This window comes from Capra hircus, chromosome 23 (genome assembly GCF_001704415.2).
Source record: "Capra hircus breed San Clemente chromosome 23, ASM170441v1, whole genome shotgun sequence".
Classification (NCBI taxonomy): Eukaryota; Metazoa; Chordata; class Mammalia; order Artiodactyla; family Bovidae; genus Capra; species Capra hircus.
The window spans coordinates 7094064-7120303 of NC_030830.1; the positions used below are offsets into that span (position 1 = coordinate 7094064).

Here is a 26240-nt window from a genome sequence, read left to right on the forward strand (position 1 = left end):
GGCAAGGCCACCAGGTCCCGCTGCAAAAATGCCCTCTTCCCCGTCAAGGCAGAAAAAAAGTGGCTTTTGGCCCTTCTAGTTCTAGAGCACCCAGCTGATGACAAAAATTACTTCTCTGGGACCTCTGGCGGGCTGTCCACACCCTCCGCCCCTCCCCGCTCCTGCCCAGACCTTGTGGTGCCCACCCGCCCACAGAGGCTGCCACTTGGGACCTAGTCCTGGGCACACATAGGCTCTGTCATTACCCTCCCACCTGCACAGACGTCCTTTCACGTCCCACACTTTCTGGGCGGGGAAACCGAACCACAGTCCCAGGGGGACCTGCTGACCACATGACCGGGCCAGTCAGAGTCAAGGGCGGACACTCAGCAACTCAAGACCAGGCCAGCGTCTCACACCCGGAGCGAAAAAGGACGCAGGCCTCAGAGCTCCTTCCACAAACCGTGTGAGTCAAGGGTTTACAACAGTTTGCAGGCAAACTTTCCATTAACAACAAAAAAAAGCCCTTTATTCTCATGAACCCTGACCTCATTTCCCGAAGTGGTCTCAGACACACACACACACAAGCCCGCATAGGTACCATCTGTCAGTTCCCCTTGTCATCAGGCAAAAGCCACACACGCCCACTCCAGCGGTACCCCCTCCTCAGACCTGGAGGACACCTCCAGGTGTTCAGGCAACACTGTAGGAGGGACCAAGTAGGAACTCAGTGTAATAACGTTAAATCCCAGTTTTCCAAGGCAGGGGGAGAACCTCATATATTAGTCACAACCCAAACCCCAGGTTTCTGCACGATCTCGACAAAACGTCTTGAAAAAAGGGAACAGAGGGATATTTTCAATGGATGTTTTCATTGGGGGCTGTGCTTCTCACAGGACGTGGTGGACAGAAGCATTTTCAAAATACTGAGCTTTCAGTAATATAAAATTCTGATATTAAAAGGAAATTGGATCCTCACCGACTCTGTGTCCCCCCAGTCAGCCTTAAACCCTGCTGTTTCCAGAGGGAGCCGTTTCTAATAAGGAAAACTCTTGATAATCCGATTGATTCAAAAAACAAACCAAACCCTACAGCCCAAAATGACACCCTATATAGCAGGCAAGGTTTTACCAAACAGGGTTGGACAGAATATACCTGCAGAGCATTTAATTTTGACCCCTTAGCAGTAGGGCCGTTGTCTTCCCTTTCCACTTGAGACTCTCACCAGAATTTTCAGAGGAACCCCAGCCCCTGGAGCCCCCTCCTCCCCCGGAGCCCCAGGCACCCCCCTTCCCCACCGCCCCCCCTGCTCTGCGGGGCCTGCACCCCCTTCTCCCAGCACTGCGGTGAGGAGGCAGGAGCACTTACCTCGACCACCCTCCTGTGGGGAGGACGCTCCTCCTCCTTTCTGGAGCTGGGACTCACTGACATCACTCGACTTTATTTATAATCTTTATTCTACCGAAAAGTTGTACAAACTTATATGGTTTGTAATGGTACGGGGACCATGGATGAGACGGAAGTGAAACATCTATGACTTTTCCGTGGATTTCACTCAAACCCCACGTTCACTCGCTAGCCAGCAGACGACGATGGCAGGAACTCCTTCTCACGCACTTTTGCTCACGTCCCCTGCTGGAGTCAAAGTTCTTCAGGGGCAGAGGTGATCACTGGATAAATGTGAAGTATTAGCTGTAAGCAGAGTTTGCTTCAGAAGTTTTCTTATGAGTGTTTTTAAAAAATTAAATACTCTTAAGACTCACAGACTTATGAAACGAACTTACGGTTGCCAGGGGAGTAAGGATGGAGGAAGGGATAGGTATGGCATTTGGGATGGACACGTACACACTGCTATATGAGAAGTGGATGACCAGCAAGGACCTAGAGGAGAGCACAGGGGACTCTGCTCAGCATTACATGGCAGCCTGGAGGGGACAGAGGCTGCGGGGAGTGGACCCACGTGCATGTATGGCTGAGGCCCTTTGCTGTTCACCTGAAACGGTCACAACATAATATTAACTGGCTATACCCCAACACAAAATAAAAAGTTCAAAAGAAAAAAGAAATTCAATACTCTTGAATATGTTACTGTCACAAGCGCCACTCGGTTTGAACAACTCTGAACACGTCAGGCAGGGACTCAACTCTCAGAGTGACAGCTCCATAGTTTCATCTCCTCCTTGTGGGGGTGGAGGACCCAACTCACCACTCGGGCTCCTGCAGGTCTGGCAGCTGAATGAGTCAGTCTCAGACAAAGGGCCCCGTCTCAAAGCCTGCAACTGTCCAACCATCAAGTTACCATCAGGGGACACCACGGCTGTGGGCGAGGCGTTAAGCTATTAACCGGAGCCTGCTCTATTCCACCATGCCTGCGGGGGTGGCAGAGTCCTCTCTGACGCCCACCCAGCTATATACCGGAACCTGCCCTTTCCACTGTGCCTGCAGGGGTGGCAGAGTCCTCTCTGACACCCACCCAGCTATATACCAGAACCTACCCTTTCCACTGTGCCTATTGGGGTGGCAGAGCCCTCTGACGCCCACCCTACATCTAATGACCCATCAGGAAAAAGCATGGTTCCAGCAAAGCATCAACAAGCCCTCTCTCAGCAGGTATATGTAGACACATTTATGTTCAGTAATATTTCATCCCAACTAGCACAAAGAGGGAAAAAAACATAATAAGGCCTTTATTTAAACCAATCTAGCAAAAGTATCAGAAAGTGGATTTAGATTTCAAAAGATTTAGAAAGTCAGCTTAGATTTCAACAGGTACTGCATCAACAAAAGTCATCAATAAAAGGAAGTTGTTCTTTGTCCCAGAAATGGACCTTAGAAATTAACTAGCTTGGTGCTAATTAAAGCACAGCAGGGCAGGCCTGGTTACACACAGCTCACTGAAGCACCCACCCACCCTGACTCAACTGCTTTACAAGCTGGGAGCTATTTCCAATAACTCTTTTGAAGTACTATTCAGAACAAGAAGGTCCTATTGCATAGCACTATCTTTAATATCGTGTGCTAAGTCATAAAGGAAAAGATGACGAGAAAGAATATATACTTATATACAACTGAATCACTTTGTTATACAGCAGAAATTAACACATTGTAAATAGACTACACCTCCATAAACGTTTTCCTAAATGCTATTCAGAGTTGAACCCTGTATTTGTATATAACCAGAAGATGCCATTCCACAACACAGTGACTCCACAGTGACATTATCTTAAGCAATTTTACTGGAAAAACAATTACACTTCGAGCACCAAAGCAAGAACCCTATTATCAGTTCAGTAGGTCACGTCCCAAGGGGGAAAAAATAAAGGCGCTGAGCAGGCCTGGCTGCTGTCCACAACGTCGGGAATGTTCAGGCAGAGTGGACTGGGGTCCCGCAGTGTTTGTGCCATAAGTCGATGGCCTTGCTCACGATAGCGTCCGAGCTGTCCTGGGGGATCTGTGAACAAGCAGACCAGACTCTGAAAGGCATGATTCTGACTTCATCCTCTCTCTCATTCACTGTGGCATAAAACTCGTGTCCACTGGAGTTTTTGCTGCTTTTCAGAAAGTGATTGCATGGGCGGCTGCTGCCAGATGCGTGTCACGTGCCCCCCGAGGCCACACTGAGGGGTGTGGTGTCACCCAACTGGGTTCGAATCCTGCTCTGCCCACTCCCTGTGGAGCCCTGGGCAGGCTACCTACACTCCCTGGGTTCAGATCCCCATATCTGGGATGAGGCAAATGATAGCCCCACTTCACAGGGCCCTTTACAGGGTTATAGGAGGTAATTCACAAGAAAGTATTTAGCAGGGGCCCTGGCAGTGTGTGCCACTATTTATTACAACGAAGAGGGCTCTTTGATCCAACACACATTCGCTAAGCACTTATCTACTGGGCCACTGTTCAACTGTTAACACTGACTGATTAAAACAGATTTGGGGTCCAGTGAAATTCAGTCAAGCCTGAGTCTCTCTCTATTTTGACCTCTTCTTGCCCTGGTTAAGGGTATTCTAAGATACAAAGATAGGGAAAAACAGATTCATTCAGACCTTTTTCAACATGCTCAAGTTTACACTTCAGCACATTAACAAATTCAACTGGGACTCCACCAGACACAGAACAGAAATGAAAGGGCTTATGAGCAAATTCCCCGAGAACATTCCTTTTCCACTAACGGGGATCGCTCGTCCTAAAGCGACAGATCTCACCTCCTTGTTTCCTGACGGCCTGCTAGTGGTCACTCTGGTCCCAGGTACACACACTCATGGAGACAGACCTGCTGCTCAGACCAGTGACCCCCAAACAAAGGATGTGGGCTATAATCCACAAACCAAGCTGAAACTTATACCATGGAAAAATCATTTCTTATAATGCAAAAATATATTATACTGTCTCTGAAATAATTTAATGCCATAGAAAAATCTGGCTTGGTAAACTGAATTCCTTTCTAGAGTCAAAGTTCAAGTGAAGCAAAGCACACTTACGTTTTCCAGAAACTTCGTTATCTTCTCTGCACTGTTCAGCGCCATTACTTTAATTTTAAAGGTTAAAAGAATTTCCACAGCTACAAAAACTAGTATCTTACAGGATCCACTTACAACTTTATCCCAAATCCTACGAAAGAAAGATGTAATCAAATTACAAGTCTGAAGTTGATGTTTACACCTAAACAGCTCAAGTTTCAAAATTAAATCAAATTACATTTTCTTTTATGTACCATCATCCCTCACTATCCCCAGGGAAGTGGTTCATGGGCTCACTTGCTGTGCATACCAAGATCCGTGGAGGCTCAAGTCCCTCATATAAAGTGAGGTGGTGCAGTCAGCCCCCTGCATCCACAGATTCCACAACCAAGGATTCGACCAGCCACAAGTGTAAACACAGCCCAGGATCTGGGATCGGCTAACTCCAGAGATGCGCAACTGTGGAGACAGATGGCTGACTACATAAGCTTCAGAGAAGAGCTAATGAGGACATTGTCCTCCGGGAAGACATCCTCCAATTAATATCTCAAAATTGACATTTTAGGGCAGGAAGTTCCTAAAAACCAAAGCTTCAAGTTTAACATTCTGTAATGCTAAGATAACCATTACATACTAGGGAACAAGAACAAAAGAGGAAATGAAATATGAAATTCAATTTCATTTTCCAGTAAATTCCTTAATTAAGGAGCTAGCTATTAAATATACTCTAAATTAAATATACTCTAAAATCATTGTTCTGATAACTCCAATAGCTCTTATAGTCAATATCATTCTCAATACGCTAACTAAGCACTGTCCTGTAATATTCTTTGTGTCTTGCCTTTTTCCTCAAGTGTTAAGTCCTGGAGGGAGCAAGACGGGACTCCAAAATACCCATAACACACCTGAAATTGATGGAAGAGCTGAGTTTGAGTCTACAGTCTAACCTTCAGCTAGTTTAATGATGTCATAAGGGGTCTAAGAAATAAACATCTTTCTCTAGGATCTGCTCCATTTCTGGAAAAGTCCACATCCATATATACTCCTGGAGACTACTTCAGATGTGAATATTCAACAGCATCTAACACATTGAGGCCCTTCAATTTCTCTAACCATATATCCTAACATTTTTTATATTTAATACTCAATATTTCTAACACTTCCAATTGTATACATAATACGCAAAATCACCAGTTGCTATGTCAGCTGCTGGAGAAGTTAGCATCAAATGACTGCATGGTTCTAAAGCAAATTTATCTTCTGAGATGATCACGTTAAAAAAAACAACAACAACAACAACAAAAATGGGATTTTTCTGACTCTGTGCTTTCAGTCATATTTGAAAGAAACACTTGCCTCTGTAAGCTGGACTCAGGCAAGCACCCGGCAAAGCACTTCTTGAACCACAGCTCGTAGGGAAGTGTGGACACTGCACAGCAGGCCTTCAGGTGACTCAGCAGTCGGCTATCTTCCAGATTCAAGTATTGTTCAAAAGCCTTTGGCTAATGATCGAAGAGGAAGAGATTACTCACTTCCTGTGACTTAATGTTACCATACCTTATAGGCTGTGATGAAAAAGTATACGTGCTGAAAGCAAGAAGTGCTAGGAAACAAAGCTTCAGACTCATTCAAGCCACTGGTGATGCCGCAGTCTCCCAGATCAGCACTAACTAACCAGAGTAACCAACTGTCCAGGACGGAGTGGTTTTTCTGGGGCAGTCTCCAGCTAGGGAACAGTTAAGTCACGCTGGTTAGTCCTAATTGTGCTAAGCAGATTCAACAACCTAAGACAAAAGTCCAGAGCAAAATTCAGTTGATCTGGAGGGCCAAGAAAGGTCCATGTGCTGGCTACTCCAGGGCAGGAGATTATAGGTTCACAGAAAGAAGCAGGCTAAGACCAAAGACACATGGCGGGACTATGTGCAGAGAGGGAACTAGGGAGAGAGGAGATGAACAGGACCCAGCAGTCACCAGTCACAACCCTGGCTGACCCCGTGGAGCACACTGCACTTGGCAGGGAGGGTCAGACAACAGGCGCATCCGGAGGAGGAGCGCTGTCCCCAGCAAGGTGTGCATGAGAACTCCAGGCAGACAGGAGGAACACAGGGGAACAAAGCTCCAGGGTCCCATCTGGAGGCCTCTCCCACGGAAGGTTCCACAGCAGCCAACACTGGAAGACTGGGAGCTACCAGAGCTGGCTCCCAGACAGGACTGCTGTACTCACAGGGTCCTCTGGCAAAGCATGGACCCTACAGGTCAAACCCTCAAGCCTGCACTCTCCATCCAGAAGGACAGAACCAGATCAATGTATCACCCACGCAAACGCAAATATTTTGTTAGTTTTTAACTAAATATTGGGTTGGCCAAAAGCTCGTTCAGGCTTATGGAAAAACCCAAACTTTTCAGCCAACCTAACATCTGCACCTCTACTTCCAAAGAGGCAATTCATGACCCTTACAATATCCACTGCAGCCGGACACTGTGCTCCATAGAGGAAAGGGGTGAAAGGTAAAGGCAGCATCCCTGCCTCCAAGGAGCTGCCAAGGTGGTTGGGACAGACCTGCAAGGGGCTAAGCACAACACGCTGCAGTAAAGCTACCATGGGGATGAGCAGGAGACGCTGGGCACATCCAGGTGGAAATCTTAACCCAGAACCAGTTTCCCAGGAGAGCTGATGACTGGCCAGCCCACGATGCGCAGGGACACCACTTGGCTGAGCAAAAAGGGCCACAGAGTAATATCTGATCCTGCTTAAAGGGTCAAAAGCCCTACATAAAGGAGCTTCTAAAAAAGAAAAAAGCCAAAAACTCTACAAGAGAAAACGCAAATGGCTCTAACCCATATAAAAAGATGCTCAAGCTGGCTAGAACAAAACAAACACAACCTCACACTATCCTGAGGCATCTCTTCTCACCTATCAGGCTGGCAAGAACACCATCAGGTCATCGGGGCTACAGGGAAACAGGCGTCCACATCTGTTGGTCACGAGGATGCAAAAGGGTGGTATGAGTGCTACAGAGGGGAATCTGAAAAAACCTAAGTAACGTGTTACTTAGTAACATGTGATCTAGTCAATTCATTTCCACAGAGTCTACCCCCCAGATATACTAAAGGATACATGCACAAAGCTATTCACCTGTAACACGGTGTAACAACAAAAGACTGGAAACAGCTCAAACAGCCAACACTAAAGAAGGGCTGAATAATCTAGAATGGAGTGGTATGCAGCCACGAACAGAATAAGGAATGTCTCTATATACTGCTCATGGCATAATCAGGTTAAAAAAAAAAGGCAGGGTGAAGAGAAACGTGTGTCAGATGCAAGTGCTAAATCTGACAGTGTGACTATAAATACATATCCACGTGTGCTTTTTTCTTTTAGTGGAAGATGACATTTACACTGACATTTTGAGGACACAGCAAACGGTAGATGTGATAATTTTATTTTTGTGTGTATGCTAAGTTGCTTCAGTCGTGTCTGACTCTTTGTGATCCCATGGACTGTAGCCCGCCAGGCTCCTCTGTCCATGGGATTTTCCGGGCAAGAACACTGGAGTGGGCTGCCATGCCCCCCTCCAGGGGATCTTCCCCATTCAGGGACTGAACTCATGTTTCTCACCTATTGGCAGGCGGGTTCTTTACCACTAGCGTCACCTGGGAAGCAGCCGATTTTATACTTTCCTGTAAAACATTTAGGTTATTTCCAATATTTCCATGACCTTCAATTCTTACTTTAAGAAAATAAAGTGGCCTTCCCTGGTTGCTCAATGGTAAAGAGTTCACTTGCTAATGCGGGGGACACGGTTCGATCCCTGGTCTGGGAAGATTCCACGTGCCGCGGGGCAACTAAGCCCATGCACCACGCTAACTGAGCCGGCATGCTGCAACTACTGAAGCCCACGCACCTAGAGCTCGTGCTCTGCAACCAGAGAAGCCACCACAATGAGAAGCCTGCACACCGCAGCGAAGAGTAGCCCCCGTTTACTGCAGCTAGTGAGGGCCTGCATGCAGGAACAAGACCCAGCGCAGCCATAAATGAATAAATCTTTACAAAAGACAGAAAAGAAAGCACACCTCAACAAAAGGCAAAATCTGACAAAAGAGATTTAACCGAGGAATTTATACTAAACTTAGAAAGAGGCTGCTAATAGTGTTGTTTAAGAGGAAGAAAAAAAACTAAAAAACCCTCTCTTTAGGACAGCTTTTAAAAATTGTGTCATTGGCGAGGGAAAAAAAACAACCCTTTAATGACTGAACACAGTCAAGACTGAGATGGCTTAAAGACAGTCTGATCTGAAGAGAGATTAACAGAGGCTTCCCACATCACACCACTGAAGCTGGCCTCCACTTTCGTTGGCAATCAGGGGCCTCATCAAAAAGACCTTCCAAAAGGTCTTGGAGAGGAAAGCTTGATGGAGAGGAAAGCTCTCCTCTCCTATAAATCAGAACACTACAACATAAAGGCGTCATTGCCAGAAATATTCTTTGGATGTCAAAAGTCTATCACTGTGCATCACATGCACATTTCCCTAGGATTATGAAGCAACATATGCTTTGCGATAACAAACTTGGTAAAAACCACAAAAATCTGAAAAGATGACAGACAAGATTACAGAAACTCTAACAAAAAACTGGGCAGAAGAGATCTAGTATACAACAACAACAACAAAAATTTCAAGCTAGATTTAACAAGGTTTAACTAAAGAATTTTTTTTAAAACCTGACTTTAAGCATTAAGTTGGGACTTCCATGATGGCCCAGCAGCCAAGCCTGCACTTCCAATGCAGGGGGCCAGGGTTCAATCCCTGGTCAGGGAACTAGAATCACACACACCACAACTAATGCCTAGCACAGCCAAGTAATTTTTTAAAAAAGAAATGAAAGAAAATTTATGTATAGAAACAATGCAATAACATTAACAACCTAAGGAGAAAAAGCATATAACCACCTAAATAAGGGCAGGGAAAAAAAAATGGTATGAAAATATCTCCTAAAAGGCTCTAAAAGACCCCATAACCCACAACTAAAGACCCTGCACAGCCAAATAAATAAATTTTTAAAAAATATTAAAAGTTTTTTTAAGTCACTTGATGGCTACATGAAATAGCAACACAAAGGAAATGTAGCTTTTCTTATATTAATACATTCTGAACTTTTAAAAAGAACTTTTGCAACTATTAAAAACTATGTCCTAGACACAATAATGTACTTGTGAAAAATCATTTTTTATGATGATGAAATTAAGGTTTAGGGGACATAAGGACACTGAGTATCTTGCTGGTTCTAAAATTCTTTTCTTTACACGTTATTGATTGGAGGTATCATCAGTATGTCTTTTCTTATGCAAACGTTATTGACCTATGACATATCAGTAAGTTTTTAGAGAGTGATACAGAACTGTGGTGTTGGGGAAGACTCTTGAAGAGTCCCGTGGACTGCAAGGAGATCAAACCAGTCAATCCTGAAGGAAATCGACCCTGAATATTCATCAGAACGTCCAATACTTTGGTCACCTGATGTGAAGAGTCAACTCACTAGAAAAGACCCTGATGCTGGGAAAGACTGAGGGCAGGAGGAGAAGGGGACGACAGAGGATGAGATGGTTGGATGGCATCACCAACTCAATGGACATAAGTTTAAGCAAACTCTGGGACATGGTGAAGGACAGAGAAGCCTGGAGTGCTGCAGTTCATGGGGTCTCAAAGAGTCAGACACGACTGAGCAACTGAACTGATTAACATCACTGTGCAAAGCTGTTAGAGCTTAACCAGAGCAGGGAGGGGGGAGAGGGCAGTGGGGCGCTTGCTGGCTGAAGTTACGTTACAGTTCACCACAAAAGGAACAGTCATGTCTGCATCTCATACCAGTCACAAAGATTCAGCCCTTCACCAGCTAAAGGACTAAAATTTAAAATGTCCAAAAATTTTTTAAAAGTTAGAAGCTTTCTAAAAAAAAAACCTTGGCATTAGAAAGACCTTTCTAATGAAGATACAAAAGAAAAAAAAAATACTGATAAAACCAATAGTATCACCTTCATATCTTTATACAACAGCAAGAAATATTTTCAGAGAAAATATTTAACTTACATAAACATGCAGCATATAGCAATAATTCTTACCCAAAATGGAAAGATGCAAACAAAATAGAAAGGTAGACAAATATGACCAAGAAACATACCTCCAAAGCTGCTTAGCTTCCCTCAAAATTAAGGCAATGGAAATTTAAATGGGCTACCATTTCAGTATCAGGTCAGCAAAATTTTAAGAGATTGATACTATCAATTATTGGCAATGGGGTGGAAAACAGGAAATCTCAAACTGGTGGGGGAAGCAAAATTGGTCCAACCTCTGGGTGAGTAACCTGGTAGCGAACACATTTAAATACGTCTGTTGCGTTAGAGCATTTAATGTATAGGTAATCCACCCTAGAGAAACACATACACACACACACACGGGAACATGTCACGTACATGGAGAGTGCTGTCATCATGGAGCCATTACACTAAATTAGGGCAAATTCTTAACAAGAAAGACTATGAGAACTTTTTCAGTTCAGTTGCTCAGTTGTGTCCGACTCTTTGCCACCCCATGAGAATTTTTTCAGTGGTTCTAAATGAATGACTCTCAACCCTAGCCTCATTTCAGAATCACTGAGTTTTAAAAAATTAGAATTCTGAGGCCCCACCCTGGGAGACTCTGATTTCACTGCTCTGGTCATTGTTAAGAACTCTCAGGTGGTACTAACAGGAAGTCGGGGTTGAAAACCACCCATGTGTAGTGACGTGGAAAAACTTCAACACATGAAGTTTTAAAAAGAATCATAGGGCCGTATGAACAGTATAATACATTAAAAAATTATATATATAAAAATATGTATAAGATATATACACACACACACACACACACATGGCCATGGGTATGCACTCACACCCCCATCCACTCTAATGCATATAAAATGATTTAGACAAGGGACTTCTGGATGGTTCAGTGGCTAAGAATCCACTCACCAATGCAGGGGACACAGGTTCAATCCCTGGTCCTCGAAGATTCCACATGCCACAGAGCAACTGAGCCCGGGACAAAACCGCTGAGCCAGTGCTTTAGGGCCCAAGTGCCACAAGCACGGAAGCCCGTGCTCCACAACAAGAGAAGCCACCAAGATGAGACGTCCCAGCACCACAACTAGAGAGGAACCTCTGCTCGCCACAACTAGAGAAAGTCTAGGCACAGCAATGAAGACCTAGCACATATTTTTAAAAAATAGTCTAGACGAACACACACCAAGCTGGTGACAATGCTTACACCTTAGAAAGTGGGGGACGGGGAAGCATGGGGGCAGGTCGACAGCAACTGTGGATTCATTTGGATTATTTCATCCTCCCAGAATGTATCTGTTACTTGTGTTCTTAAAAATAATGAATTTTTTAAACAATCCATCAATATGTGATTGCATTCACTCCAATATTAAGAAAGGCTGATGAAACCATGGTACAAGTTTAGACCTCCTGACTGAATTAGGCAGCTAACATTCCATTCACATATGCTCCAACGCCATGCTTTACTGAGATTAAGTGAAGTTTTAAAATTCTAAGAATCGAACTTTACCTAATGGAAACACATAAAAACACTCCTGTTCAGGGCTCGGGGAAGCTGAGGGCTGCAGTGTCTGGCCCGCCGCAGGGGTAGAGCGGGGCTCCCCAGGGCGTGGCCAGCCTGCGCCCTGTACCTGACCCTGCACTCTGTACCGTGGTTACTGCTTTCAGCAGAATTTCCAAATGAGACAGTTCAATGACTTAAGAAAAAAGACTCATTTTTATAAAATGAGAGAAATGGGGGGAAAAGCTGAGGAGAGAGAATGGCAAAGGACCCCTGATACGAGGATGACCCAAGTGCTGGTTCTCTCGATTCCCCAGTCAGCGCGGCAGACCACCGGCTGCCCAGCTCATGTCCACTCCCCTCTCCTTCCTCAGGAACGGAGTCCCTGTTCCAATGTGAGACTACAGCGTGCCTGGCTCAAAACCAACCAACCACATTCCCCAGGCTCCCCTGCAGACCAGGGCAACCTGGGGACACCCTCCTCACTAACAGTCATGCAAAACGAAGTCTGTAAATGGGGGCAGGCTGGCCAGGCTTGGCACTTCTCTACCTTCCCTTCCTGTCCAGAGCACGGATGTCAGGGCTGTCGCTCCAGCACCATCACGTGATCACAAGAGGACCGTCACCCCTAGGAGCGCTGGAGCAGGACGGGGACCCGGGTCCCTGCCCATACCACGGGGGATGTCCCAGCCCTGGGCTGCCTTGCCCCTGGACTTCTGCTTACATGAGAGAAGACAGTAAAGCGTCTACTGTTTGGGCTTCCTATTACATACAGCCGAACTTAAACCTTAGTACTAAGCGAAAATTCTAGATCAGATAGAGAATACTATAGAGCCGGGGTGGGCAAGCCACAGCCTGCAGTGGCCAAATCCAGCTGTGGCCATGCATTTATGCATTACTGTTTTGTGTGACCAGGGTGTGTGTGTGTATACACTCGGTCGCTCAGTCGTGTCTGACTCTGACCCCATGGACTGTAGCCCTCCAGGCTTCTCTGTCCATGGGATTTTACAGGGAAAACTGCTGAAGTGGGTTTACCACCTCTTTCTCCAGGGGATCTTCCCAAGCCAGAGATCAAACCCAAGTCTCTTGGGTCTCCTGCGTCGGCAGGTGGATTCTTTACCACTGTGCTGCCTGGAAAGCTGTGTGATTGCAGCAGGCACACAGAGACGGCCTGGCCCAGCAAGCTGGAGATATTCACCTCCTGGCTTCTTACTACTGACCCCCACCAGAGGGTCCGCTCGTGGCTGTAGCACCACCAGGAGGTAAAGGCATTTCCTGAAGACCCCTACCACCACTGCTCAGCCCCAGCCCACAACAGCCACAATGTCACCCCTCACCAGCTGGGGCAGAGTGTCCCGGTACTTGCTATTCAGCTGGTTCACAAAGCATCGCGTGATCCAGTAACAGTCGACGCTATCTTCCACCATCTCTTCCATGGCCTTCGCGATGGCAAGAAATACTTCATCTTCTGGCTCCTGAAAAATTAATAATAACTCTCAAGAAGGAGGCAAAAGAGAAAAATAGAGGATTCTTTAATAAAAATGAAGCCTTACTCCCTAAATTCTGAAGGAGCCAAAATAAGTCAAAGTGGGACCAAAAGCACCCAGTCCATCACTAAAAAGACAACCGACGAGAGATGAAGAGTAACCAGGGAATCTGAGGCAGTGTGACTTCTGAACACTCAGGCTTCAGGCTGAACATTCATGGATTTCCTAGCTTCTAACACTAAGCCCAAAGAGTCAACATAAACCTGAAGCAAAGGACGACTCTCCACCCAAAAGTATTCTCAGTGCTGGAAGAGAATTCCTTTCAAACAGATGTGATAAAACAGCACAAATAATACAGACAATTATTGTCGCTATGGTAATTTGCAAAAATGACCACAAAAGGACTAGTAAGCATTTTATTTCAAAGTATTCATGCACATCTTTAAATTTTTGCTCTATCTTTAAGCACTTATAAAGCTAAAACTGCCCCTAGAATCAGAATTTTAGGAATCAGAAGAATGGCATTTCTCAAACCTTGTGTCAACACTCAGAACATGAAAGTAAACCAAGTAAATTTCAAAAGAAGTCTCATAAAAACTGGAATCCACTTGAAAAATCTGTTTTCAATCACTGCACCTTATACTAAAAGCTTTACGTTTTCATCTAGGATTTAACAGCTAAAGGATTTTAACATTGAAAAGAAAAAGTTTCTTTCTACTCCTCTAAGAAGTCACAAGTTAAATCGAACTTCCTATTTTAATAGAAGAATTGCATTTTAGGCCTCCTTTCCACTTATTAACTTTCCACAACATGTCAAGAGCAGCAGAAAGGCTCCTTTCATGGACTCCCGCCTGGCCCTGGGCTCGCGGTCCTGAATCCAGCAGCTCAATGCTGCTCCCAGCTACTCTGAGATGCAGCTAAGAGGACCAGCGCCCTTCAGCTGAAGTCAGCTTCTATGTTCCCAGCCGTGGGTACAGCACTGCTACACAGTCTTATTAAAGATAAGAAAAATACAGCTGACTGGGGTTTGGAGGCCAAGGAGACATACGCCTAAAATGAACACTTGGGACAGCATGTCTGCCCAAGGCCACTGGAAACATTTAGACCTTGAGCTAATGGATAATCTAACTTAACTTCATACATAGTTCAGGAACTTGTGTAGTACCATCAACTAACTGTATTTTGTCAATGAGAAATAAGATTTAAAGACGTTCAAGGGTTCCAACTATTTCCTGGAATGTTCTCTCTTGATAAACTTTATCAAAGTGAACAACATAAGATCTGTCCATGGGACCCACAGCAACCCCAAAAAGTTAAAGAAAAAGGGACTTCCCTGGTGGTCCAGTGGCTAAGACTCCTTGCTTCCAATGCAAGGGGCCTGGGTTTGATCCCTGGTCGGGGAACTAGATCCTACATGCCGCAACCAAGACTCAGCATAGCCAAATAAATAAAAACAAATGTTTTTAAAGAGAGAGAGAGAACAAGTCAAAGCTTCACACTGCTGTTAGCAGGTTGAAATCTACCTCCACCATGAAAAAAATATAGAATAGCATAGTTTGCAGACAAATCCCTATTCATAACAATTCACTCTGTTTTAGCCAAAAGTTAAAATGCCTATGTGAATTGCAGCCAAAACCCAAGAGCTATAGTCATTACTTTGCCTGCCCTCCTCCACTTCCCCCTTCTCTTCCCTTTATAAACAATAAGCAATCCTAGTAACTAGAGCGAGCACTCTGTCAAAGATCAAGCCTATAAAGCAGGCCTGTGAAGCTGAGGCCAAGTGGCAGTCAATGACCACAAGGCCTCTGGTGCCTGCAAGCTGGGGCCAAAGATGTGGCTGACTATGTTGGTTACAGACAGAGGAAGGAGCAAAGAAATAAATACAAATAAGAGGTTTCCATTAGCTTCATTGTAACTGCCAGAGAAGGAAGCTGCAAATATAGAAAGGGTGAGAGCTAGAATGAACTTGTGATTACTGGCAGTATTAGCATTAACATTAATTAACTAGCATTAATTAGCATTAACGGTTTTTAATACAGTGATAAGCATATGTGTGTGTATATTTCCCAGCTCTGTCTCCTGAAGGAGCCTACAAGCAATGACACACCAAGGACAAAGAGCACATCTAGCCCCCTGTGCTTGGTTTCTAACGACAATTTTTAAAAATTAAAATAAAAAGATAAAAGGATGATTATTCCAGGTTTGGGGAATAGTATAAGATGAACCTGGAGTATCTTTTTGCTCCAGAAAGTAAGGAAGGGCTCAAAATGATGGGAACTTGTCCAGACGACACAGAAGTAAGCCTGTCGCGGCTCCCACTAGGCCAATCTGGGACAATGTTAACATCAAAATAGTGGCAGTAATGACTTATAGGCCACTGAATAAAAGAGAAATCTATAAATTCATACTGATAAAAGAGAAGGGAAAACTCTTCCTTATCAAAAAGCCATCTAATAAATGCAGAAGGAATGAAGGAGTCAGAAGGTCACCATTTGGCAATCAGCAGAGTGAAAACTATTTAAGGATTGATATTTACACAGCCTCAAAGTACCTCCCCGACAAGTTACTCATTAATTACAAAGAGAAAAAAAGCAACCATGCAGGAGAAGCCTCCCAGACATAGCCTTAACCAAGTGATCAAAGCAGCAAAAGCAAAAATTCACAACTAGACTTCAATCATGAGGAAATAAATGAGAAACACTACTGACCAGTACTCTTCCAAACTGTCAAGGTCATGAAAGACAGACAACGACTGAGGGACTGATCCAGACTATAGGCAACTAAATGTAAGTGTAATGCAAGATCCCCGATTGGATCGTGGACCAAGAAAAGGACACTGGTGTGACAGTCAGCAAAATTTCCGAAACAGCTACAGATTATTAGCTCATGGCATTGTATGAATGTTTCTGGTTTTGATAATTAACCAGAGTACAACTGAGACCTAACATTTGAGGACGCTGTTGCTGCTTCAGTCGTGTCCGACTCTGTGCGACCCCACAGACGGCAGCCCACCAGGCTCCCCCATCCCTGGGATTCTCCAGGCAAGAACACTGGAGTGGGGTGCCATTGCCTTCTCCATAGAGGATGCTAGGTGAAGGTAAATGGGAACACTACTCTTTATGTAAGTTTTCTCTACATCTAAAATGATTTTAAATTGAAGAGTTCAAACATTAGGAAATTTTTTAAAAAATCATCAACAAATGGTAAAACTAGTGGCTGAAAGTTTGATAAGTTCTGAACCAATTTATTGTTTATGATAAAGGGCATTATTGGGACAACTGGTCAAGTGGAAATGGAGTGAAGATGAGATGTTAGTACTGTTTCAATGTCAACTTCTTGGTGTTGATGACAGAACTATGGTCACCAAGGGAAGTGTTCTCATCTTTAGCAAGCATATACTGCAAGAATCTGAAATAATGGGATGCTACATTTACACCTTATTCTCAAATACTCTGGGGGAAAAACAGGTCTACACATATAGGAAAAATGACAAAAGCAAGTGTCGTAAAATGTTAATGACTAGGGAACTGTGATAAAGGTTAAATGGGAATTCTTGGTAGTAATCTTGCAACTTCTCTGCAACTTTGAAATTACTTCAAAATAAAATTTTAAAAAATTAGGGAGACTGGGTCAGATTGTACAGGGCTATGCTTTCATTCTACAAAGAAGAGCCACTGAAAGGTTCAAAGGCAAAACATGACGTGATCAAAGGCTGGCCAATGGAGCAGTCAGGAGTCGAGCCAAGGGTCCAACGAAAGCACCACTAACCAGTGGAAACGAGGGACTTCGAGGCAACTTCCCAGACTCCAACCGGTGCATGTAGAGATAGACTTCAACCTGAGGGGTGGCATCACTGATGAAGCGGATGACTTCCAAGGCGTGAAGGACATCAGAGTACTGCTCCTTGCGATACATCATCACCTGGGCATGGGACTCATGGTGTGGAGGCAAGATTCCTATAGAGCCCCGGGGTGGGGAACAGGGAATAAAGATAGTAAAATACAGAGGCACCGATCTGAACCCCTCCTGTATGAAAGAACCCTATGAGATGCTGCCTACCACAATTAGAGTAGAAATCACAAGTATTTAGTTACTATACACATTGTTCTAGAAATTTACACTATAAATTTTAAATATCAATACAATCAATAACTGGATGGCAACTGCATCACTGATATCAATGAGAAATAAAATGACATCATCAATTCAGTTCAGTCGCTCAGTTGAGTCTGACTCTATGCAACCCCATGGACTGCAGAATGCCAGGCTTCCCAATCCATCACCAACTCCCAGAGCTTACTCAAACTCATGTCCATCAAGTTGGTGATGCTATCCAACCATCTCATCCTCTGTCATCCCATTCTCCTCCTGCCTTCAATCTTTCCCAGCAACAGGGTCTTCTCCAGTCAGTCAGTTCTTTGCATCAGGTGGCCAAAATATTGGAGTTTCAGTTTCAGCATCAGTCCTTCCAATGAATATTCAGGACTGATTTTCTTTAGGATTGACTGGTTTGATCTCCTTGCAGTCCAAGGGACTCTCAAGAGTCTTCTCCAACACCACAGTTCAAAACATCAGTTCTTCAGCACTCAGCTTTATAGTCCAACTCTCATATCCATACATGACTACTGGAAAAACCATAGCCTTAACTAGACGGACCTTTGTTGACAAAGTAATGTCCCCGCTTTTTAATATATTGTCTATCTTGGTCATAACTTTTCTTCCAAGGAGCAAGCGTCTTTTAATTTCACGGCTGCAGTCACCATCTGCAGTGATTTTGGAGCCTCCAAAAATAAAGTCTCACTGTTTCCATCGTTTCCCCATCTATTTGCCATGAAGTGATAGGACCAGATGCCATAATCTTGGTTTTCTGAATGTTGAGATTTAAGCCAACTTTTTCACTCATCTCTTTCACTTTCATCAAGAGGCTCTTTAGTTCTTCTTCACTTTCTGCCATAAGGGTTGTGTCATCTGTATACCTGAGGTTCTTGATATTTCTCTCAGCAATCTTGATTCCAGCTTGTGCTTCATCCAGCCCAGTATTTCTCATGATGTACTCTGCATAGAAGTTAAATAAGCAGGGTGACAGTACACAGCCTTGACATACTCCTTTCCCGATTTGGAACCAGTCTGTTGTTCCATGTCCAGTTCTAACTGTTCCTTCTTGATCTACATACAGATTTCTCAGGAGGCAGGTAAGGTGGTCTAGTATTCCCATCTCTTTAAGAATTGTCCATAGTTTGTTGTGATCCACACAGTCAAAGGCTTTGGCATAGTCAATAAAGCAGAAGTAGATGTTTTTCTGGAACTCTCTTGCTTTTTCGATGATCCAACAGATGTTGGCAGTTTGATCTCTGGGTTTCTCTGCCTTTTCTAAATCCAGCTGGAACATCTGGAAGTTCTCGGCTCACATACTGTTGAAGCCTGGCTTGGAGAATTTTGAGCATTACTTTGCCAGTGTGTGAGATGAGTGCCATTGTGTGGTAGTTTGAACATTCTTTGGCATTACCTTTCTTTGGGATTGGAATGAAAACTGACCTTTTCCAGTCCTGTGGCCACCGCTGAATTTTCCAAATTTGATGACATATTAAGTGCAGTACTTTCACAGCATCATCTTTTATGATTTGAAATAGCTCAACTGGAATTCCATCACCTCCATTAGCTTTGTTTGTAGTGATGGTTGCTAAGGCCCACTTGACTTCGCATCCGAGGATGTCTGGCTCTAGGTGAGTGATCACACCATCGTGGTTATCTGGGTCATGAACATCTTTTTTGGATAGTTCTTATGTGTATCCTTGCCACTTCTTTTTATATCTTTTGCTTCTGTTAGGTCCATACCATTTCTGTCTTTTATTGTGCCCATCTTTGCATGAAATGACATCATAAAGCCTTTGAATAAATATGCCACATAAATTCAAGATAAATCATTATTGTAACTAGTATGATTTAATTCAAGTTTATGGTTGTCATCCTGGGGCCACCCTCAGCTCCTAGAAGCCGATCTCCAGATTCTGTGCTTGTCTGCTAATTGTCCCCCTCACAGTTCATCCCCAATGGGATCGTATTTGGAGGCAGGGCCTTTAGGACATGATTAAGGTTAAATGAGATCACAAGGTGAGGCCCTGATACAATAGGGTTGGTGTCCTTATAGGAAAATGAACATAGGAATTAGCATGCTCTCTGTCAAAAAGCAGAGACATTACTCTGCCAACAAGGTCCATCTAGTCAAAGCTATGGTTTTTCCAGTGATCATGTATGGATGTGAGAGTTGGACTATAAAGAAAGCTGAGCACTGAACAATTGATGCTTTTGAACTGTGGTATTGGAGAAGACTTTTGAGAGTCCCTCGGACTGCAAGGAGATCAAACCCGTCAATCCTAAAGGAAATCAGTCCTGAATATTCATTGGAAGGACTGATGCTGAAACTGAAACTCCAATACTTTGGCCACCTGATGTGAAAAACTGACTCACTGGAAAAGACCTTGATGCTAGGAAAGACTGAAGGCAAGAGAGAGGTTGAGATGGTTGGATGGCATCCCCGACTCGATGGACATGCGTTTGAGCAAGCTCCGGGAGTTGGTGATGGACAGGGAGGCCTGGCGTGCTGCAGTCCACGGGGTTGCAAAGAGTTGGACACGACTGAGCAACCGAACTGAGCTCTCTCTCTCTGCCATGCAAAGACATAGCAAGAAGATGGCCACGTGCAAGCCAGGAGGTGACGCTTCACCAGGAACAAAATCAGCCAGCACCTTGGTCTTGGACTTCCCAGCCTCCACAACTGTGAGAATGTAAACTGTTGTTTAAGCCACTCTGTCTGTGGTGTTTCAAGGCAGCCCTGGCTGACAACAAGCCCCTTTCATCTCAGAACCACCACCAACTGGACAAATCCTTTCCTTTGCCAACAACTAAAACTTGGTCACAAAGTACCCTACCTTTACGAGAACAAAAACCTCCAATTTTCACTGATGAAATGACCTTACCTTTCAATGCCGTTCTATAGTCATTAATATATTTAGACTTTGGGGCAAGAACAAACAAAGGCATGGAGAAAACACGAGGAAAGAGCAGTGGAAGGGCCTTCAGTCAACTAGAACACCCGGACTCTCAGATGTCTCTCCTGGCACTTGTTTCCTCCTCTGCCAGAGGCGGGAAAAGGGATGGTTATACATTTCCCCAAATGTTCTGCACAGAATATGAGCCCTTGAGGTCTGTGCGATAAAAAGGGTACCAGAGTTGAACAGATTTGTGAAGCGGTAACAATGAATTTAAGGCTTTAAGTTTTGCTCTAAAGAAAAACATCTTTATTTATTCTGGCTTCACTAAACCTAAAGAAACTATTTTGCAGCACAAGCTCCAGAGTCAAAGTTCCCAGGTTTGAATCTATAGTGAACTGACTGGGTGAACCTCAGTAACTTACTTGCTCTTCCTGTGCCTCAGTTTTTCCACCCGAAGAATGGGAAGAGTAACACCCATGTCACAGTTGTAATGATGAATAAACAAATTAATATACATAAAACACTCACAGTACACAGCACATACTAAGCTCGTGTAAGTATTAGCTAGTATATTTGATCATGGAGCTCTCTTTGGTGCAAACAACCACAAATCCTGTATTCTAAAGAACATTCTGGGAAACACAACTTGGATGAGCTTCATGCCAGTTTAATATTAGAACCAGAACTCCAACACAGCATGGCAGCTCTAAATCTCCAGTGCATTAACCTCAGGAACAGGGAAGACAGGACATCCTTGGCGGTCCAGTGGTTAAGAATCGCTTTCCAATGCAGGGAATGTGGGTTTGATCCCCAGTCGGTGAACTAAGATCCCACAAGTCACAAGGCAACTAAACCCCTGCACCTACTAGAAATGTAAGCGTACAAAGATGGACAAGATACACAACAGAAAAGGCACTGTGCAGCCAGTGGTCTCCAGCATGGCATGCATTCCCTCACCGCCTCATTACATATTCAGACTTGGTTCTAAGGATTTTTCAAGTCCTGAAAATACAGTACGTTGTGGAAAGAAAACAAGGTCTATAATCCAGCCTAACTTCAAAAGGCTTCTACAAACCTGAGCTCTGCCATTTACAGGCCACAAGCCCTCAGGAAAATTATTTAGCCTCAGTCTTTTTCCCCCGTTGGTAAAATTGGAATACTAACACTTGCCTCACAAGGGAATTCCAGGATTTTTTTTTTTTTTTTGAAGAAAGAAAAGGAGGGTGGTAATGGATAGGTACTTTTGGTGTTCACAGGCTCAGAGATAACAGGAAAAAAAAAAAAGATCCTTGACTCAGAAGGGATGCTGCCAGTCACTTCAGGCACCTAATATACTTTTTCTTTCACAAGAAACCAAGCAAGGTCATTTTTCCTTCTCTCTCAGGCATCTTCACTGGAAGTTATTTGTGCTTCAACAAAGTAAACACTCTCAAAGCAAACACTTCCTTTTTTGACTCTGATGGCACTCATTAGGAAGTTATACCTCTGCAGCTGGGAGTCACAGAATAACAAATCAAGAGCTCAACCCTAGGAGTTAATTAACTCAATATTCTCATTTACAGACGCAAAAAAGAAGAGCAAGAAAGGGCTAGTGGGGTCTTCAAGGTGACCCAGTTGACAATAAAGCTCAGACCAGTTCTCCTTTCTCCCAGCTCAATGCTCTTCCCATAACTTGTTTCAGGGAAACAAGTCTGCCTCACTGTCTCTTCTAACGCCCCTAAATCAAGGGTCCCCAACCTCCAGGCTGTGGACCCATACCTCCTGTCAGATCAGTAGCGGCATCTGATTAGAAATAAAGTGCACAATTAAAGTAATGTACCTGAATTATCAAGAAGCCAGCCTCCCTACCCCAGTCTGTGGGAAAAAACTGTCTCCCACGAAACCAGTCCCTGGTGCCAAAAAGGCTGGGAACTGCTGCCCTGATGCTCTGAGAGAGACACTCAGGGCTCTGTGCTGAAGTCACATTCTTCCAGAGTTTCCAAAGTGAGTGGGGATTCAGGCTCTGAGGTTAGCACCCAGTAAATGTCCTAAAACAAATCCTTTTTCTGACTGATAAGATATCAATGACCCCATCAATTCGACATTTTTGAAGATAAAAGTTCCCAACTCTTGGGAATCATACCGAGTAATACCTTCCAGACCAACGCACGGTACATGGATGGGAGAGGGAACCTCTGACTGAAAGTACAAAGTTTCTCGATATCTGGAGGAAGAAAAAAAAAAAAAAAAGATGCTTTTCATGCTGATCATGATATGTAAAAACGCATTTTATCTTTTAACACTGAAATTAGAGTAAGACATCTCTTCAGAGGAAGGTTGCTGCACAGTGAGCAAATCCAGAAAAGGCAACACTAGACTGATTTCCAGCCCAGGTGTTCCAACTAGCTATTCAAAAACAATCAGTGTTTCACAGCGGAGGAGATGTACTTTGCATATTTATTACTACATTCACCATAACATCAGTGGTATTTACTATTTATAGAACTTACTTCATTTATTCACACCGCAAGCTTGTTGGGTAGTTGTTGTTTTAAAGACGCAGAAACTGAAGCTCAGAGGAGATTAAGTGACTGGACTGAGTTAACATCTCTGGCAAGGAGCATAGTCAGCCTGCAAACTCCCATACTCACCAATAAACCACATTCAACCACATCTTGGACCTCAATTCCCCTACTTGTCAAGTGAGAACTGTAATACGTAAAAAGCACAGACTGAATAGTGAGGATCAAAGATCAGGTGGGAAATGTTTTTGAAACTTTAAAAAACACTCTGTGAATTTAAACTACTATTTTTAACTATGGTTCAGTTTATCCTACTTTAATTAGACACATTAAAGACCTTATTATGATTGGCTTAGAAGAAATAAAAATGTTAATCCATCATGCAGTCTCAGTATTTCCATAAAAGAAAATTACAGCAAGAGTTGCTACAAATTTACCCAGAAGCTAGGATGACACCTCTAAAAATTAAGAAAATATATGGGTCTAATAAGAGAAAATATATTACTAACTTAAGAGGCCTTTCAAAAAGGTCTGACTCTGACTCAGTGAAGTATAAACTTGAAAAGTCCTTAGCTCCTCCCAAAATATACCATTCTCCTATCATTCTATCACTAAAATAGAAATATATATATATATAATACATATACAGCAGGTAACATACCTTTGGAAATTTTTTTAACTTTTTAAGTTTTTCTTAAATTTGGTACAATATTGCTTTTTTTTTTTTTTTTTAAACATTTTGGTTTTTTGGCCACAAGGCACATGGAATCCTAACCGCCCCCCACCACAGATCAAACCCACAACCGGTGCACTGGAAGGCAAAAGCTTAAACACTGGACTACCATACAAGCCACCGGGGAAGCCGACAAAAGGTGAGGGACTCAAGTCCTTGGACATCTTATACGTTAATACTTCAGAACATCTGGGATGACTGAGAACCAATAGGTTTAACTTATGAAACTCACCTAGACGGTCATCTTTTAGGAGAATTTCTAATGATTTCTTCTCTTCAACTCCACGAAACCCCACTTTTTCATAATATACTGAACGAAAGTTTCTCTGGGAGTCCTCAGTCATGTTTCATTCTTGGAGAGACAGAATAGGGAGTGGAAAAAAGTGAGCCTAGAAACAAAAAATAAGAATTGAGAAAAATTCCATGATTTTCTCCAACTCTTCCATGAATCTTATACACTATGACAAATGGTCTGCCCTTGCATAGGACTCAATATTAAACCTTCCTGTCTACATAACCCTAATACTACCTCACCTATGCACCTTGGCCCAAAACCAAGATATGAAACAGAAGTCCCCCGGGCTGCTCAAACAGATGGCACAAGGTTCATGCCCTAGCATTCCCACAGAACTTAGAGAACCTAGCACAATGGTATATTCTGCAGCCATTAAACATGTTCAAAGAAAAAAGTGAAATAGGAAAACAGACAAAATGTCACACAAAGTGCACTACCATATATATACAATTGGTTTTGTTTTAAAAATAGTATGTATTTTAAAAAATTAAACTATTCTGAAATGTTAACAGTGGTTATCTTTAGGCAGCAGGATTCCAGATGATTTTAATTTTCTTTGGTTTAGCCATATTTTCTAAAATCAGTGTTTTGTGAAACAAGAAACTAAGTTATAAAAAGAGGAAAAAAAAACCCGGAAAAACCTAAGTTCCTCACTCACTTTTCCTTTAAACACAATTCTATCAAATGTAATTGTCCAAATTAAAAACCCACCAACAGATTAAGCACTAAATTATAAACCAGAAGAGGGGCAGGAATGTAGCCTGGTTGACAAGCGATTCCACACAGTTGGAGACAAAATAACTTAAAATCTGACATTAGAACTCAAAAAGCCCAGGAGTCTCCAGGTTCTTCCACAATAACCTTCAGTAGATTGAAGTCGTCAAGAAATGGTCTAATAAATTAGGTGTGCGTTTTAAGAACAGAGTGGATGTAACACAGTTTCCAAAACGCGTAGCACTGCACGACCCAAGTGCTTAAAGCGCTGGTGCAAAGACTACAACCCTCAGGTCTGAGAGACTTTTAGATGTGACCAGGGGAGAGTTGAATTGCTAGACAGTCAAGTTTTTCCTTACTCACAAGACACCCACTGAGTCGCCTGGGGCACAGTAAAAAATAGAATTCGTTTAAATTGGGCTTCCCAGGAGGCACTTGTGGTTATTAAAAACAAAACAAAACAAAACAACCCGCCTGCCAATGCAGATATAAGAGATGAAAGTTCGATCCCTGGGTCGGGAAGCTCCCCTGCAGAAGGAAACAGCAACCCATTCGTGTTCTTGCCTGGAGAATCCCCTGGCAGGCGACAGGCCACAGGGTCGCACAGAATCGGACACGGTTGAAGGAACTTGGCGTGCGCGCAAACTGAATACGTCTAAATGGCTCTGAACATTTAAGATCAAATAAATGTTTTTTAAGAGCTGAATTCCAAAGCATTAAAACGCTACACAAGGTGGGATTTGTTTAAAAGCAGCATCCAAACAGCTGCAAGGCGATTCGGTGTCTGCCATCTAAGGATCCCCATCCTCCGACTGCAATGCAACAACAAACGCGTCCTCCGGAAAGGCATAATTTTTAAGTTTCCTTCCCGCCCAGGGGCGCCCACCTGACAGGAGATGAAAGAAACACACCCTAGGCCAAGACCGCGGGTCCCACTCTCCCTAACATGCTTCACCTCTAGGAGTAGAAACACACACCCGGGTTGAGACTTAAGAGGTCCGGGGAGGCCGCGGAACCCAAGCCCGACACGCTGACTGGCCGGCAGGTAAGCGGCGACCTGAAGGGGGCCGGCAGCCGGGCGGAGGGAGACGTCAGGAACTCCCGCGCCTGAGAGACGCCGCCGCCGCCGGGAGTGACGTCACTTTGACGTCAGGGGCGGTGACGAGAGTGCGCGTGCGCCAAGAACGCCGCCGCCGCTCCGGACGTGACGTTACCTCGGCGTCAGAGGGCAGTGCCGAGAGCGCGCATGCGCCGAGAGCACCGCCGTCGCTCCTCCCAGACCTTAGGGCTGTAGGCTGCGCCCCAGACCCAGGAAAGAGTAGGGGTTAAGTCCGACTAATAATTCAAGCCCCTCGCCCGCTACGGCACCGCTCTGCTCCCCTGACTCATTTCTAGTCCGGAGACTTTGGCGTCTACCTTTCTCCCGCTGTACCGGTCGGTGCGTGCCGGGGATGCTTCTTTCCAACCCTGCTCTGGAGGTGATCGCA

General features: G+C 43.9%; 1 protein-coding gene across 4 annotated transcripts; it reads right to left on the minus strand.

Annotated features, from left to right (window-relative positions):
- Positions 2640-25895, minus strand: TBC1D7 (TBC1 domain family member 7). 4 transcript variants are annotated; one of them, XM_013974153.2, is made up of 8 exons: positions 25731-25895; positions 23977-24133; positions 22633-22713; positions 17287-17474; positions 13369-13506; positions 5793-5938; positions 4458-4587; positions 2640-3430 (listed from the first exon to the last, which is right to left on the minus strand). In XM_013974153.2, exons 2-8 carry the CDS (start codon positions 24086-24088, stop codon positions 3344-3346), a joined length of 882 nt encoding a protein of 293 aa, XP_013829607.1. In that variant the 5' UTR covers positions 24089-24133; positions 25731-25895; the 3' UTR covers positions 2640-3343. The 4 variants fall into 4 exon arrangements, with proteins under 4 accessions (XP_013829607.1, XP_005696903.1, XP_017894664.1 ...); XM_005696846.3 differs by having other exon boundaries at positions 25709-25895; XM_018039175.1 differs by having other exon boundaries at positions 25665-25895.

What these genes read in the sequence shown, in the direction of transcription:
- TBC1D7 (XM_013974153.2), bottom strand. Translation starts at nt 24,088, where the DNA reads ATGACTGAGGACTCCCAGAGAAACTTTCGTTCAGTATATTATGAAAAA. An exon ending in CCTGAGTCCAGCTTACAGAG is followed by an intron (nt 4,588 to 5,792) that starts GCAAGTGTTTCT and finishes TTTCTTTCGTAG; the next exon opens with GATTTGGGATAAAGTTGTAA. An exon ending in TAACGAAGTTTCTGGAAAAC is followed by an intron (nt 3,431 to 4,457) that starts GTAAGTGTGCTT and finishes GCTTGTTCACAG; the next exon opens with ATCCCCCAGGACAGCTCGGA.